This window comes from Budorcas taxicolor, chromosome 6 (genome assembly GCF_023091745.1).
Source record: "Budorcas taxicolor isolate Tak-1 chromosome 6, Takin1.1, whole genome shotgun sequence".
In the NCBI taxonomy this organism is placed as follows: domain Eukaryota; kingdom Metazoa; phylum Chordata; class Mammalia; order Artiodactyla; family Bovidae; genus Budorcas; species Budorcas taxicolor.
In genome coordinates this window covers 86,190,268-86,205,902 of record NC_068915.1, presented here as the reverse complement: position 1 = coordinate 86,205,902, position 15,635 = coordinate 86,190,268, and the positions used below count along the sequence as shown (strand labels likewise).

Sequence of the window (15,635 nt, the reverse complement as noted above, 5' to 3'; positions counted from 1 at the left end):
ATTTACTTCCCTGTACTCAAGAGCACCTCATAGCAATCCAAGTGACTGGTGGGGGCTGGTACAATCACAGTGGAAAATCGTGCCCCATTATATTCTCTACCTTCCCCAAATAATACAGAACCAGAAGTGAAGAGGGGGCTTCCCTGGTGGCTCAGTTGTAAAGAATCTGCCTGCCAACGAAGAAGATAAGGGTTCAATTCCTGGGTTGGCAAGATCCTCTGGAGAAGGAAATGGCAACCCACTCTAGTATTCTTGCCTGGGAAATCCCATGGACAGAGGAGCCTGGCAGGCTACAGTCCAAGGGGTCACAAAAGAGTCAGATACTACTGAGCGACAAAACAAGTGAAGAGCAGAGAATACTGTGGGTTCTCTCAAATGACAGCCGTGCTCTCTTCCCAGTCAGGTCTCAGGTGCCCAGGCCTGGGCATCCAACAACTTGGATTCCTGAGCTCCATCACTGAGTACTAGTTACCTAATCCGGTATAGCATTTACCTCTGGAAAATGATACATAACGTCTGTGATTACCTTAGGACACAGGACGTTCTGGCACTGGAAGCTGATGAGGCACAGAAGAGTTATTAATGATGTGAACTACAAAGAAAGGCATACATTAAAGTAAAAGCTCCATCCAAAAAAGGTCCAGAAAAAGCTCACCAACATAGAGCAAAGACAGTAGAGACGCACCGTGATTAACAACCCTGCCCTAAAGCAGATGCCAGTGACAGGAGTAATAAGGAGCTGGGAAGAAACTGAAAGTACACCTGAGGAAAGATAATTTTAGGGAGAGCAGGTTACCATCAGCTCAGAGGCAGCACGGAGCTGTTCTATTGCTTCATTTGTGGATTGGGGTGCAAAGAGAACCCTGCTGATATTTCTCCCCAATTCAGGATTCTATAAAATCCCAGAGGCAAGTGGGTAAGGCAACTTACCATACAAGGGAGACTAGCCAGGCTATTTCCAGATCAGAGCAACAAGGAATAAACCTTGTCCAGAAAACTTTGTCTGGCAGGCTTCTGAGATGGCCATAGAATCTATAATCTATTCACTGTGAGAATTTCACAAAGACTGCCCTGTACACACATAATCACAACTCAGAGAACCTGACCATGTAAACTTGAGGCTAACCGGCTGGTAGCAACAAATGTTCCAGTAATCTCACTGAGAGCAGATTACAAAAGGAGGCGTGCCAAAGGAAAGAACAGTAACATGATTCTATAAAATAGACAATCCTACTCACTGCAGCCCTGAAATTAAAAGACGCTCCTTGCTCCTTGGAAGAAAAGCTATGACCAACCTAGACAGCATATTAAAAAGCAGAGACATTACTTTGCTAACAAAGGTCCGTCTAGTCAAAGCTATGGTTTTTCCAGTAGTCATGTGTGGATGTGAGAGCTGGACTACAAGGAAAGCTGAGCGCTGAAGAATTGATGCTTTTGAATTGTAGCATTGGAGAAGACTCTTGAGAGTCCCTTGGACTGCAAGGAGATCAAACCAGTCATTCCTAAAGGAAATTCTGAATATTCTTTGGAAGGATTGACGCTGAAGCTGAAACTCCAATACTTTGGCCACCTGATGAGAAGAACTGGCTCACTGGAAAAGACCCTGATGCTGGGAAAGATTGAAGGTGGAAGAAGGGGGTGACAGAGGATTAGATGGTTGGATGGCATCATCGACTCAATGGATATGAGTTTGACTAAGTTCTGGGAGTTGGTGATGGATAGGAAGTCCATGGGGTCACAAAGAGTCGGACATGACTGAGCGACTGAACAGAACTAACCCACTCAGGTTTTATTTTCTGAGCATAGGATAGGAGTAAATTAAATGCTGTACTGAATGCACCCAAGTCTGGACACTGTGGGCCACATGTGCACTGTATGCAGCATATAGTCAGCTTTGAAAACAAAGTATGCCAAAAAAGTAATGTTTTTTTGGCCTGTTACCTGGAAAAGCTCAAAATGTCTAACTAGAAATATTAAAAAATTATACTGGACATTGAATCCAAAGCAGTAGTCCTGCTTTTAGAGCTATGGTTCCTGTTCGTGGATGTGGGAAACTCTGTCACGGAAGATATTTAACTCTGAGGTAGACAGACGGATGAGTACACAAGTGTAGTTTTCATAAAGCTTTTTTCTTTAAAGAAAAAACAGCACAGTATCCTGATTATAGTAATATATCCTCTTATAGGATATTAGGGGGCAACAGGATGAGATGGTTGGATAGCATCATTGACTCAATGGACATGAGTTTGAGCAAGCTCTGGGAGATAGTGAAGGACAGGGAAGCCTGACGTGCGGCAATCCATGGGGTCACAAATAGTCAGACACAACTAAGCGACGGAACAATAACAAGAATATTTGGAAGACATGAAGAAGTATGAAGAATATAAAAATCCTCTGTTGTTCCACTCTCCAGAGAAGACCACTTTTTACGTTTTTGGTACATTTCCTTTCACTTGGGTGTACATGTATCTATATTTAAATCAATTTGTGATCACACTGTGTATGTGGCTTGGGAGACAGCTTTCAAAACTTACTATACTTTAAACAATGCCCTAGACCACTAAATATTCTTCCCAACACCATTATCAATGTTTCTGGTACTGATGCTCTATAATTTATTGAATAATTTTCCTGTTAGGTTATTTAAGTTATGTTTAAAGTTTTGCTACTATAAATCATAATACTGTGATGATTATACATACTTGTATATTTTGCCCATATCTCTGATTATTTCCTTAGGATACATGTCTGGTATAACCATTGGAACTTAATTTTTGAGGCACCTGATTCACACGGATAGAGTGATTTTCAAAAAGGCTGTGCCAATGAATATTCTACTAACACCTGAATTTTCCTATATTTTCATCAGCACTGAACATTATTCACAGATATGTTCAACAAAAAATTACTTGTTATACTGAACTTCTATTTTCAAAATAAAATATAATGAGTCTGAATTATGAGCTAAGTGATTTCAAAAAAAAATTTTGAATATCCAGAAACCATAAGTTGTGTGTAATGGAAGGTAAGGTGTTACAATAGTCTTTTTTTTTTTAAGTGATCGTTTTCTGGGGATTAAGGGGCATTTGTGCGTGTGTGCTCAGATGCTCAGCCGTGTCTGACTCTTGGCAACCCCATGGATTGTAGCCTGCCAGGCTCCTCTGTCCATGGGATTCTCTGAAAATATTAGAGTGGGCTGCCATTTCCTCCTCCAGGGGATCTTCCCCATCCAAGGATGGAACTCGAGTCTGTTAGGTCTCCTGCACTGGCAGGTGGACTTTTTATCACTAGTGCCATATGGGCATTGAGGTCACCTCAAGTGTATTAGATAGCTACCATAAATAGTATATACAGTAATATGAGGCCTTCTTAATGGTACAAAAGAAGTTTTCCCCTAAAGAACTTTCTGCATAATTTTATAAAAGTATGAATCACATAGGCTAAAATACATCATCAGAGGATGATTTCAAGTGTATTCAATCAAGTGATGGAGACAGAACCCAACGATTCAGGAGATGAAGGATACTGGACTTGTTAAAGAAGGTTCATGGATGAAGGGAGTCAGGGGTCCTTTCTGGTTTCTAATTTAATGTCAGTGAGAAGAATTTAAAGCAGAAATAGTATTAACAACAAGAATAATCACTTTTTCGGTGAAGTATAGAATCACAGCCTGGTTGAAATAGGCAAGTATTGAGAAGGAGTTTGAAAAAAACATTTGATAAGTAAAATTATCCAAAAGAAGGGCATGGGAATAGTTGGCTAAAGAATAAGGATTCAACATAGTTATTGTTTCTGACGATCCATAATCATGAATATTACTGCTACCACAAACAGCTTTCCACGTCACTTTGCACATTCATTTGAGAAACATTTAAAATTTAGCACATACAGGTGCCACCTGCCCACCAGGTCAGTCTCCGCAGTGTATTATTTTTATTGTTTGACAGCATCTGTACAATCATATAAATATTTTCACATACTTTATAAAAATGGATGGAAAGAGAAAAAAGAAAAAAACCAAGTGGATAAAATGCCCCAAATGGCCTGCTTCTGGCCACATTTGGGTGCTCCCTGAACATAAGCTGGCCAATGCCATGTTCCACTGTGTATAAAATGGATGGAAATATGTCACCAGAGACTGGGAAGAAGACGTCCCTTATTATGTGCAGGTCTATTGCTGGACTTACACTCACTGAATTCTGGTATAGGAGAGTTGCACGTAGGTTGGATCCAGGCTGCCCGAACGAGTCCTAGCTCCACCACTTACTACATCTGTCAGTCTGTAAAATGGGGATGATAATACCTAGGCTCAACGGGTTTTTCTACAGATTAAATGAGGTAATACATATAAACATTACTTAGAGCAAACAGGTCCTGGCAAAAAGTAGCTGTTCAATAAAAGACAGCATCTCTTCCTACACCACTGTCGTCATCACTTTTCCAAGAATATTCTACATTCAATATAAAGACTGTCTGAAACAGACTCTTGTACAAGAATGAAAAGTTTATTTTCATGAAGAATTACTTGGCAATTTTATAAAGGATCAATCAGTATAACAGGAAGAGAAATGGCCTGGAGAAAAGCTGAAAGTAGGTGTGGGAGTCTGAATGTGACACAGTTAGATCCTGGTAGTTGTGGAAATGAAAAGGGAAGAAAAAATTAAGTCTCTGTGGTGGAAAAGAGCACCTCTCTCTCTTTTATGCCCTAACACATATAGTACTATTTGTTTAATCATAATAGAAAACTATGATAGCTGGATGCCTTAAATCCAGGTTATATAATTTCATACATACACACACACAAATGCAGAAAAGATGATTTATATATAGCTAAGTGATACTTTGGATATCATTAACATATGTTTACTTATGAAAATAACTGAAGCCTTGATTTTTCATCAACTTCAGTTAAAGCAGTTTCATTTAAGAATCTTTGAGCTTCACATGGTTTATAATTTTCTTAGTAGAAAATACATGTTCAGCATAAAAAATATAAGGGAAGGTTCACACATAAATATGCGAAAATAGAAAGTCTTCTCACAAACTTGCATGTTACTGGTATTCAATATTAGGAGTAATGATTGTTTTACTTTTCTGTTAACTGGGAGAAACTCTTATTTAAGTCTTATTCAAGAGGGCTATTAAAATTCACATATTATATGATGATTTAATATATACTTATTTTACTAAAGCATGGAAATAAACACATACACTAATGAACTTATTCACTATTAAAACACTTCAGATTTTACTGTTAAAAAATAACATTATACACAATCAGAAAAGAAGAAATATACTATCCTCATCACTAACCCTAACATTTTGTCCCTGGTAGAGCATGTAGTTTTATTAGTATTTCTTCTCAAAGAAGTGAAAAGTTACTGGAAAGAAAATTTGGAGAGACTAAAAATCTCTCAGCTCTGGTATCTGGGTCTCTGCAAATGCTGTTTCCTCCCCATTCCCCACCCCTAACGTTCCTTGCCTCCAGTTTATAATCAGATTAACTCTTGCACATCCTTTAGGTCTTAGTTCAAACATTACTTACTTCAACTGGAAAATTTCCCTGGACCTTCCTAATAAAACATGCTTGGCTCTATACCATAGCACTCATGCATGGATGCTCAGGCATGTCCCACTCTTTGTGACCCTATGGACTGTAGCCTTTCAGTCTCCTCTGCCTATGGAATTTTCCTGGCAAGAATACTGGAGTGGGTTGCCATTTCCTCATCCAGGGGATCTTCCCAGCCCAGGAATCAAACCTGCATCTCCTGTGTTGGCAGGCAGATTCTTTAGCGCTGAGCCACCTGGGAAGCCATTTTATCAATACTTGTTGAAGCACCCCACCTCCTGCTTGTCAATAAGCTCAGAAAATACAGAGAAGCATGCTTGGGCACTGTGCTATACCTCAGGACCTAGCATAGCGTGGAGCATAAATTACAGGTGGGATACTTAAGTGTGTGCTGAATGCAGGGCCGAGGGTCTGATCTTATGATTAAAATTATGCATGATTTTCTAAACATTTATTTTCTTTGGGGGTTCTAATGGTCCCTAAGCTTTTTTCTTTCCCAGGAAAAATAAAGTACAGATAAAAAATTTTATATATAATTTTCTGGATCATCTTCCCAGGTTTAGAAGCCCTGCACTAGACTGTAGTGAGTTGATGCTATGAAGTTTCTTGGTCAACAGCCATTTGGCTTCCCCTGCCAAAATGCCCACTGGGTCATGCACTTGTTTCATTAAAACATATGCAGTTCCCAGGCAGAATGGGCTTTTACTCTTGTGCAATGATATTAATGAGTAAAAATACATTAGTAAATGTCAATGGAGTTATCTCAGAACCAGACACTTTCAGTAGTCACCAAAAACCAAACACTTTCTATTTTATCTTCAGGGGATTATTTTCCTTCCTTATTATAATCAGCAGATTATTCCCTACTATATGGGAAAAAAGTCTGATCTGAAATCTACACCCATACTGTCCCTTGGGAAGTATGGTCACTAGGGATTAGAATTCCGTGTCCAGTTCCTACAAAACATGATTGTCCTTTTGCAACTAAGTAGCTCATACTTGTTTTACAGCAGCCTCTGACATCATTGTTTCATCTTTTTTCCTTGACTGTGAATTCACTCAGGGCAAGGGCCACTATTTCTTAGTCTCTAGAACTGGATTTTGCATCAAGGGATGCTCAATAAATATTTCTGATCAACTGACAGACCAAACACATGTAGTACAGTAGTACAGGATCCTTACATGTAGTACAGTATCGTTACTACAGTCACAGATGTTACATGCAAGCTAACTCCTTACACATTACTGTGTAAGTGCCAGACACTCTAAACGAACACTAAAGCAAATTGTAACTACCAGGGGGAAACTGGACACTTATGCAGTAACAGTGTGTCTGAAGTTGGTCATCACACACAGTCTGTAACTTGAAAATCAAAGGCTTGACCAGAGGTTCTCTTCTTAATGTGTCTGCTGCTGTATCATTTCTTCGTAGTCTGCCTCTTACTATCTGTATTTGAGAAAGGTATTTTCTAAGTCAAAAAATAATTCAAATCTTAAGAGTTACCTTTGTAACCAAATGGTCTATTTTACTGTACTAAACTGATCTATTTCACTTCTCAATGTCGGATTCCTCTTCTTTAAAAGAAAGTTAATGGGAAAACAAGTATTTCTTGATAACCGACTTTTGTTTTTAACCAATTATTTTCCTGTTTGCAAAGGCCCAAGAAAGGGCAATGCTGAAATGTGAATTTAAGCTACTAACCACCTTTAGTCTGTCTGGCAAACAACTAGCTTAGACTATTCCAAAAGGTTACAAAAACAGAAACAAAACTAGAAATACATACTAAAAAGGCAAGAGATCTAACAATGGGGCTTACAACTGTTGAAGCTCAAACCACTGTCTCATGAATAACTATTACACAAATAACTAACATTTATAGGGCACAGAGGATGAGATGGCTGGACGGCATCACCGACTCGATGGACATGAGTTTGAGTAAACTCAGGGAGTTGGTGATAGACAGGGAGGCCTGGCATGCTGCGATTCATGGGGTTGCAAAGAGTCAGACACGACTGAGCAACTGAACTGAACTTACATTAAACATCTTAGTTAATGCTCCTAACTTACTATCATGGCTACCACTCCTAACAACTTACTATAGTCCAGCCCAGCATCTCACTGTGTGCTGTTGACATGTCCCTTCCAGTCCCCCCCATAACAGTATCTGCCTGTGATTCTACAGTTAGCGTACAAGGTGGAGCCTAGTCCAAGCATCACTTCCTGGATGAAGCCTTTCTTGAACCTTCTTCTTGCAATCAACGATTTGGACATTTGTTCCAGGTTTTTACAAAAGTGTACTAAAAGAAATGAGATAGCTGATCTCCTTGACTACCAGTAAGTACTGAACTAATGAAGTGAGTTTTTATTCCCATGTATTTAAGAGTTAAGGTGGGCTGAAACTCTGGGTCTGGTCTACACTGTGGGCAGCAGAGTGAAGACAAGAGCTGTTTTCAGAAAACAAAAGTTGGAAACCTCAAAGCTTCTACTAATGAGGCCACAATGAGATTATCATCTTAAGAAGATACATGATGTTTTTGCCCATTTTCTCTCATGGGGGTCGGGGGCCCCAGCGCAGAATTTGCACAGTCAGATGTCCTTCCCTCTGTCTACAAATCAACTGGGGAGTGTTCTGTGCACACTCTCTGTGTCTGGGCACCAAGTGCTCCATTTTTGTTAACACAGTAAGGTTCCTGTTATCACCGGTCCAGCAATCACCACTTACAGGTTAATAGCTAAATTACATTTAACAACTGTCTCTAGCATTACTATTCAGGCAGACATTTCTTGGGTTTAAGTCACTGTTTAGACATCCACAGTTAGCCAGTAGAATAAAATCCCTGTCTTTTATTTACCTGCCTTCCTAGATCACTAAACCTATGGATGTTTTCTTGGGCCTGGACTTTCTTTTATTACTTCTAGTACTAATAATTTGAAATTGTTGCTTCTTTTACCCAGTTGAAGGCAGAATTCCAAAATTCATTTGCCAGCCTCTCTCTATTTTCCTCCACCCCTTCTCCAGATGATTCTAAGGTGTTGGAAACTCTATTTGTCTGTTTCCTCTAACCCAAGGATGTGTCACTTGAGCTTAGGTTGCAGCCCTCATGTTTCCATTACAGATTTCTCTATAGAGAATTCAAACAGCACCACTACAAATGCTCACTTGAACCAAGCAGCTCACTTTTGCTTACTCACAGGAATCTTGCTCAAAAAACAAATAGGTATGCAAACGATTGTTGCTGTTGTTCAGCCGCTAAGTAGAGTCCGACTCTTCCTGATCCCCACAACACTGTACCCCACCAGGCTCCTTTGTCCATGGGGTTTCCCAGGCAAGGATACAGGAGTGGGTTGCCATTTCCTTCTCCAGGGGATCTTCCTGACCCAGAGATTGAACCTGTGTCTCTTGCATTGGCAGGCAGATTCTTTACCACTGAGCCACCTGGGAAGCCCATTCAAATGATTAAGTGTGCTCAAAATTAAAGACAATGACACACTAAATTTTATAATTAAGGGAATATATGATATTGTGTGCCTTTCAAAATAAATATTTTTAAAAACAAAATATGCAGACTGAGGCATCTGCTGAAAAGACTTTTGGTAGCATTCTCAAAATGTACTTTTATTCCCTAAAGATTTTTAAAGCTTGAGAGGCTGTTCTAAACAGTACTGGCATTGTATGTGCCTCCAGCTGATGTCTCCTGACCGCCATGCAGCACATTCTGAAACTCAGAGCCAAAGGAAGCTGTCCAACAGACAAACCAATTGTTAAAGGGTGCAAAGGGCCTTAGAAACTACTTAAACATTGCCCTTAAAAACACACCCAAATGACTGCTTTGTGCTTCGATGTTAACCCTCCCTAAAAGTGGCTAACTGGGAAAATAAAATCCTTTTCAGACACAAAGAGTGAAATCTGAGTCATGATAAGATTGCAATGCTTGGTCAAGGGCAAGGAATCACTTTTTCTAACCCAACTGCTAGGTGCAATTCACCTTGTGCCCTCTGCCCTGCAGTATGCCTAAACACTGGGCAGATTTTATGTAAAATTTATTCTCATATGTGAGCGTTTCTTTCTTCATTATTTTAATGGTAGAGAACAAACCCTAGCTAAGAGGCCAGTACACAAAGTACAAAACAATTTGATTCAAATTAATTTTCTTCCTTATGGTATTAAGTTCACAAAATTTAGGGGTAGAAGATAAAAGCCTCTCAGAATTTAGAAAAGGTTCTGGGAGAAAGTCACAAGTCAAGAGACTACAAAGGTCTCAAAGGGACTGACAGTGGAGATTTCACATGGGTCAACAGTTACCACAAACAACTTATAAAAAGCAATGCCTAATAGGTTCCATGGGTAGGAATTACCTTATCAATCATGCTTAACCTTTTAAGGTATTATGCTTTTTTGAGACCATATTCATTAAATAAGCACTGAATGTAAAACTGCTTTCTCATCTAATCTTACAATCTATATTATTTTAAAGAAAGAATGTTTGACCATGTATTTTCTAGATACCACAGCCTGTTTAACATTATATCCTGATGATAGGATACCCTTCGTGAGTGCTTCAACTATACCACGTACACTCCTATAATTAATTAGTCATGCAATTTTACCTTACTCTATTAAAAATAACTATAATTTCTATAATATGTTAGCATCTAATCAGAATTAATAGCTTTTCCATTGGTTGATTAGGGTCAGATGTGATAAGTGATCTCAAATGTTCTTTAGAGCCTTCAAGACAAAGAACTCTAAGCAAGCACCAGCATCTTTTGAAAGGATACCTCAGAGGGCAGGGAAAAAATATTTTCCCCCAGTAAAGTAGAGAAGGGGAGCTGGTGGTAGGTTTAAGGATGAAAGGTTTTCAGGGCCATTAGCTAGTTTAGAGTATGGGTTCCTCCTGCTTCTCCCTGACCCTCCCAGCCTGATTAACACTGAGGATGCTGGTGAGATACTGGAGGACGGGTTCTGACCATACCTTCATGGGTAGGCTCTGGGTCAGGTGTAAGTGAGATGTCATCCAGCTCTCGCAGGCAGAGCCATTCTCCATCCATAGACACTCGGAATTTGCAAAGGTAGATGGTCTCCATGGCAGCCTGTGTGATCTTGTCAGTGGTGGGGGTTGGCATGTCGGTTGGAGGCGTCAGAGCAGACATGATGACTCAGCTGGGACCACAATACACACACACACACACACACACACACACACCAAACAAAAATAAATAAAAACCCTCCTCAACAAAAACCCCCAAATCCGAAGCTCTGCAACAAAGCTCTCAAGAAAAGGGGCAGGTGAGGGTTTAAAAAAAAAAAAAAAAAAGATGGAAAAATACCTATCCTTTAAGCACCAAGTGTTCAAGATAAATAATTCTATGCTATGTTTTCTCAGAGGCAGTTCCTACCACATAGCAAAATAAGATGATGCTTATCTTCTTCCAGCTTCTCTCCTGTTATCTTCCCTTCCCTACCCCCTTCTTTTTCAGCTGAGGCAGAGGCTTGAAATCCTGCACAGTCGATGCTACCTTAGTTGGCTTTTAAAAAAAACTGGCCTCTGTATGAGTAAGTGAAAAATCCTCCTTCTTTTTACAGAAAAAAAAAATACAAAGGAAAAAAATGAACAAAAAATAAACCAATATTTTCTGTTTAGCTTTAAAAAAAAAAATCCTGAATTGCAGAAATCACTTCCAGGATCTGCTCAGAGGAGCCGGGATGCTGAGTTCTAATAGGATTGGTTGTGCGCAGTAAAGCAGGGTGTTGACCAAAATGGCTGACTAATGAACTGAACTGAAAATTCAAGCTCATGTGACCAGCTGCTCTGAACGTAGGGCGAGCAATTCCCAGGATGCTTTATAGATGCTGCTGATGCAGGGAGAGCAATTAGGCTGCCTGCTCTCATCGTGCACAACCCACTTCCAGACTGTGCTAGTCAAACTGTGATCAGACATAACACAATGCACGTATTCTCATCAATTTCCCTTGCTGTAGGATAAAAGGGCTGGGTAACAGGAGGACAATTAATACTGGGTAAAACGCTGCACAGCAAAAATGGTAAAAGAGGTAGTTAGATTAATTTAACAAGCACATAATTCACTTCTTTTATCCTTATATACTTAGCTATCAAAATTCTTTGCTCTGCTAAAGGTGGTGTTTTAAGAAAAACTAAAGCAGATTTTTTATTTAAATATACTTTCAGGCATTCATAATTTTCTTCTCCAAAGTATAAAGACTTAATTTTTCAGACTGGACAGAAGTGCAAGAAAAACAAACAAACAAACAAAAAACCCTAGAAGTTAAATCCTTCCTGATTTATGGCAGTCCCTCCTTCACTTCTGACACTGCTGTATTCACTAAGTTTCTACATTAGACTGTTTCTAATAAGAGGATAAAACTATGCTATATCTTAAAATTTCTCCCACCCTGGAACATCCTAAGTGCACATTATCATATTCTCTCTATTTTGCACATTTTATTTTTCTATCTTTTGGCCACACCACAAGGCTTGTAGGGTCTTAGTTCGCTGACCAGGCATTGATCCTGTGCTCCCTGCACTGGGAATGTGGAGTTCTAACCACTGGACCACTAGGGAAGTCCTATCATATTATCTTAAACCAATCAACCAGTTTGTGCATCTACATATCTATATTATCTAATGAGGCCTTTATGCCTTGGAAGTGAAAACTTAGGTACTTGCTTTCTGAGCTACAAAAATAACAGAGATAAGGGATGACAGAGATTTTCTTTGAAAATGCTTTGGATGGTTGAAAACAATTTTTTTTTCTTTTGCTGGAGGGTCTGGTTTTAAGAAAGAACATAAAACTTCAAGAAATATGTCCCAAGATGATTTATTCTGTTCTAGGATTTCTTATGAGAGGGATATCTAACAACTGAAAGAAAAATTTCTTCTTGAGTTTATTAAAATGTCATGTTACATATACATAAAAAACTGAATCACTTTGCTGTATATCTGAATGTAACACAACATTACAATTCAACTATATTTCAACAACAACAAAAATTCTTTAAAAAGTAAATGAAAAGGAAAGCCGTACTGCAATAAAGTGTTTACAACAAATACAAAAAAATTTGTAAATGCCTCCACTCTAATTTGAGATTGAACTCAAAGGAAAAAATACTAAGAACCAGATTCTGTAGGTAAACAGGCATTTTTACACTGTTAGAGGGAAGGCAAAGTGGCAAAATGTAAGAATGCATATACAAATATACTTATTTATAATCAGGAGGAAAATCAGCAAGTTATAAGGAAAACAAAATATTCCAGGTAGGTTTATTCCTTTCTGTTTAAATCTCTTCCAACATTACCTCTACATCTGGACCAGACCTGTTCCTTCATTCATTCAGTAAATATTCACTAAGAGTACTCCACATGGCAGGCACTCGGCATGGAGCAGTAAGATCAGAACACTTTTTCTTTTTTTTTTTAAGATCACTTTCTCAAGGAAGCAAACTGCAGCCATGAAATTAAAAGACCCTTGCTCCTAGGAAAGGAACGCTATGACAAACCTGTGAGAGTGAAAGTCACATCCAACTCTGTAGAGTCCATGGAATCCTCCAGGCCAGAATACTGGAGTGGGTAGCTTTTCCCTTCTCCAGGGGATCTTCCCAGAACAGAGATCGAACCCAGGTCTCCCACATTGCAGGCGGATACTTAACCAGCAGAGCCACAAGTGACAAACCTAGATAGCTTTTTAAAAAGCAGAGACATCACTTTGCTGACAAAAGTCCAGATAGTCAAAGCTATGGTTTTTTCCAGGAGTCATGTATATCGCATCTGTAGATGTGAGAGTTGAACCATAAAGAAGGCCGAGCACCAACAAACTGCGGTGCTGGAAGACTCTTAAGAGTCCCTTGGATTGTAAGGATATCAAACCAGTCAATCCAAAAGGAAATCAACCCTGAATATTCATTGGAAGGGCTGATGTTGAAGCTGAAGCTCCAATACTTTGGCTACCTGATGCGAAGAGCCAACTCGTTGGGAAAGATCCTGATTCTGGGCAAGACTGAAGGCAAATGAAAAGGGGGTGGCCAAGGATGAAATGGTTAGATAGCATTATTGACTCAATGGACATGAATTTCAGCAAACTCCAGGAGATAGTGGAGGACAGTGGAGCCTGGCATGCTGCAGTCCATGGGGTCTCAAAGAACTGGACACAACTTAGAGACTAAACTTGATTTCCAAATACGGAATATAAGCTTTCATTTAACACATTCACATTTGATTATAGCACAATTCTTTTCTAGCCAGACAATTTTCCATCTTTATGTATTAAAACTTAAAGGGAGATAGTTTATAGTTTGAATTTTAAGCCATGCAACACTTTAAAACATAGTTAAGGAGTCATTAAAATCTTCAATCCAATACCAAAGAAAGACAATGCCAAAGAATTGCACTCATCTCACACGCTAGTAAAGTAATGCTCAAAATCTTCCAAGCCAGGCTTCAGCAATATATGAACTGTGAACTTCCAGATGTTCAAGCTAGTTTTAGAAAAGGCAGAGGAACCAGAGATCAAATTGCAAACATCTGCTGGATCATGGAAAAAGCAAGAGAGTTCCAGAAAAAAACATCTATTTCTGCTTTATTGACTATGCCAAAGCCTTTGACTGTGTGGATCACAATAAACTGTGGAAAATTCTGAAAGAGACGGGAATACCAGACCACCTGACCTGCCTCTTGAGAAATCTGTATGCAGGTCAGGAGGCAAGGGTTAGAACTGGACATGGAACAACAGACTGGTTCCAAATAGGAAGAGGAGTACATCAGGACTGTATATTGTCACCTTGCTTATTTAACTTATATGCAGAGTACATCATGAGAAACACTGGGCTGGATGAAGCACAAACGGGAATCAAGATTGCCAGAAGAAATATCAATAACCTCAGATATGCAGATGACACCACCCTTACGGCAGAAAGTGAAGAGGAACTAAAAAGCCTCTTGATGAAAGTGAAAGAGGAGAGTGAAAAAGTTGGCTTAAAGCCCAACATTCAGAAAACAGATCATGCATGGCATCTGGTCCCATCACTTCATGGGAAATAGATGGGAAACAGTGTCAGACTTTATTTTGGGGGACTCGAAAATCACTGCAGATGGTGATTGCAGCCATGAAATTAAAAGACGCTTACTCCTTGGAAGGAAAGTTATGACCAACCTAGACAGCATATTAAAAAGCAGAGACATTACTTTGTCAACAAAGGTCCATCTAGTCAAGGGTATGGTTTTTCCAGTAGTCATGTATGGATGTGAGAATTGGACTATAAAGAAAGATGAGCACAGAAGAATTGATGCTTTTGAACTGTGGTGTTGGAGAAGATTCTTGAGAGTCCCTTGGACTGAAAGGAGATCCAATCAGTCCATCCTAAAGGAGATCAGTCCTGGGTGTTCATTGGAAGGACTGATGTTGAAGCTGAAACTCCAACAATTTGGCCACCTGATGTGAAGAGCTGACTCATTTGAAAAGACCCTGAAGATGGGAAAGATTGGGGCAGGAGGAGAAGGGGACGACAGAGGATGAGATGGCTGGATGGCATCACCGACTCGATGGACGTGAGTCTGAGTGAACTCTGGGAGTTGGTGATGGACAGGGAGGCCTGGCGTGCTGCGATTCATGGGGTCGCAAAGAGTCGGACACGACTGAGTGACTGAAGTGAACAGAAAATCTTCAAAGATACACTAAATAGTTCCTGGAACCACAATATCAAACAGCCCTGGCTATCTGTACATATGATATCAAGATTCTAGGTCACTGATACATTCTTAAAACATAGGACAGGAACAGGAACGTCGCTCAGTGGTGTCCAACTGAATATATAAATTGATCTGAATGCTCTGGGATTGCCTGTGTTGGGCTTCCCAGGTGGTACCAGCAGGTAAGAAAAAAAAACACCTGCCAATGCAGGAGACCTAAGAGACATGGCTTCAATCCCTGGGTGGGGAAGATTCCCTGGAGGAGGAAGTGGCAACCCACTCCAGGATTCTTGCCTGGAGAGTCCCATGGACAGAGGAGCCTACAGTCCACAGGGTCGCAGAAAGTCAGACATGACTGAGTGAC

At 39.8% G+C, this 15,635-nt stretch overlaps 1 protein-coding gene across 2 annotated transcripts in view; it reads right to left on the bottom strand.

Annotated features, from left to right (window-relative positions):
• Positions 1–15,635, bottom strand: part of RUFY3 (RUN and FYVE domain containing 3) — a 94,390-nt gene that overhangs the window by 62,563 nt on the left and 16,192 nt on the right. Inside the window, exon 1 of one of the 2 annotated variants that reach the window (XM_052641739.1) lies at positions 10,544–10,721. The exons of the other annotated variant lie outside the window; for it this stretch is intronic. Coding sequence (XP_052497699.1) covers positions 10,544–10,721 — 178 coding nt within the window. Of the gene's footprint in view, positions 1–10,543; positions 10,722–15,635 lie in introns of those variants that run through there. 2 annotated transcript variants of the gene reach the window in all.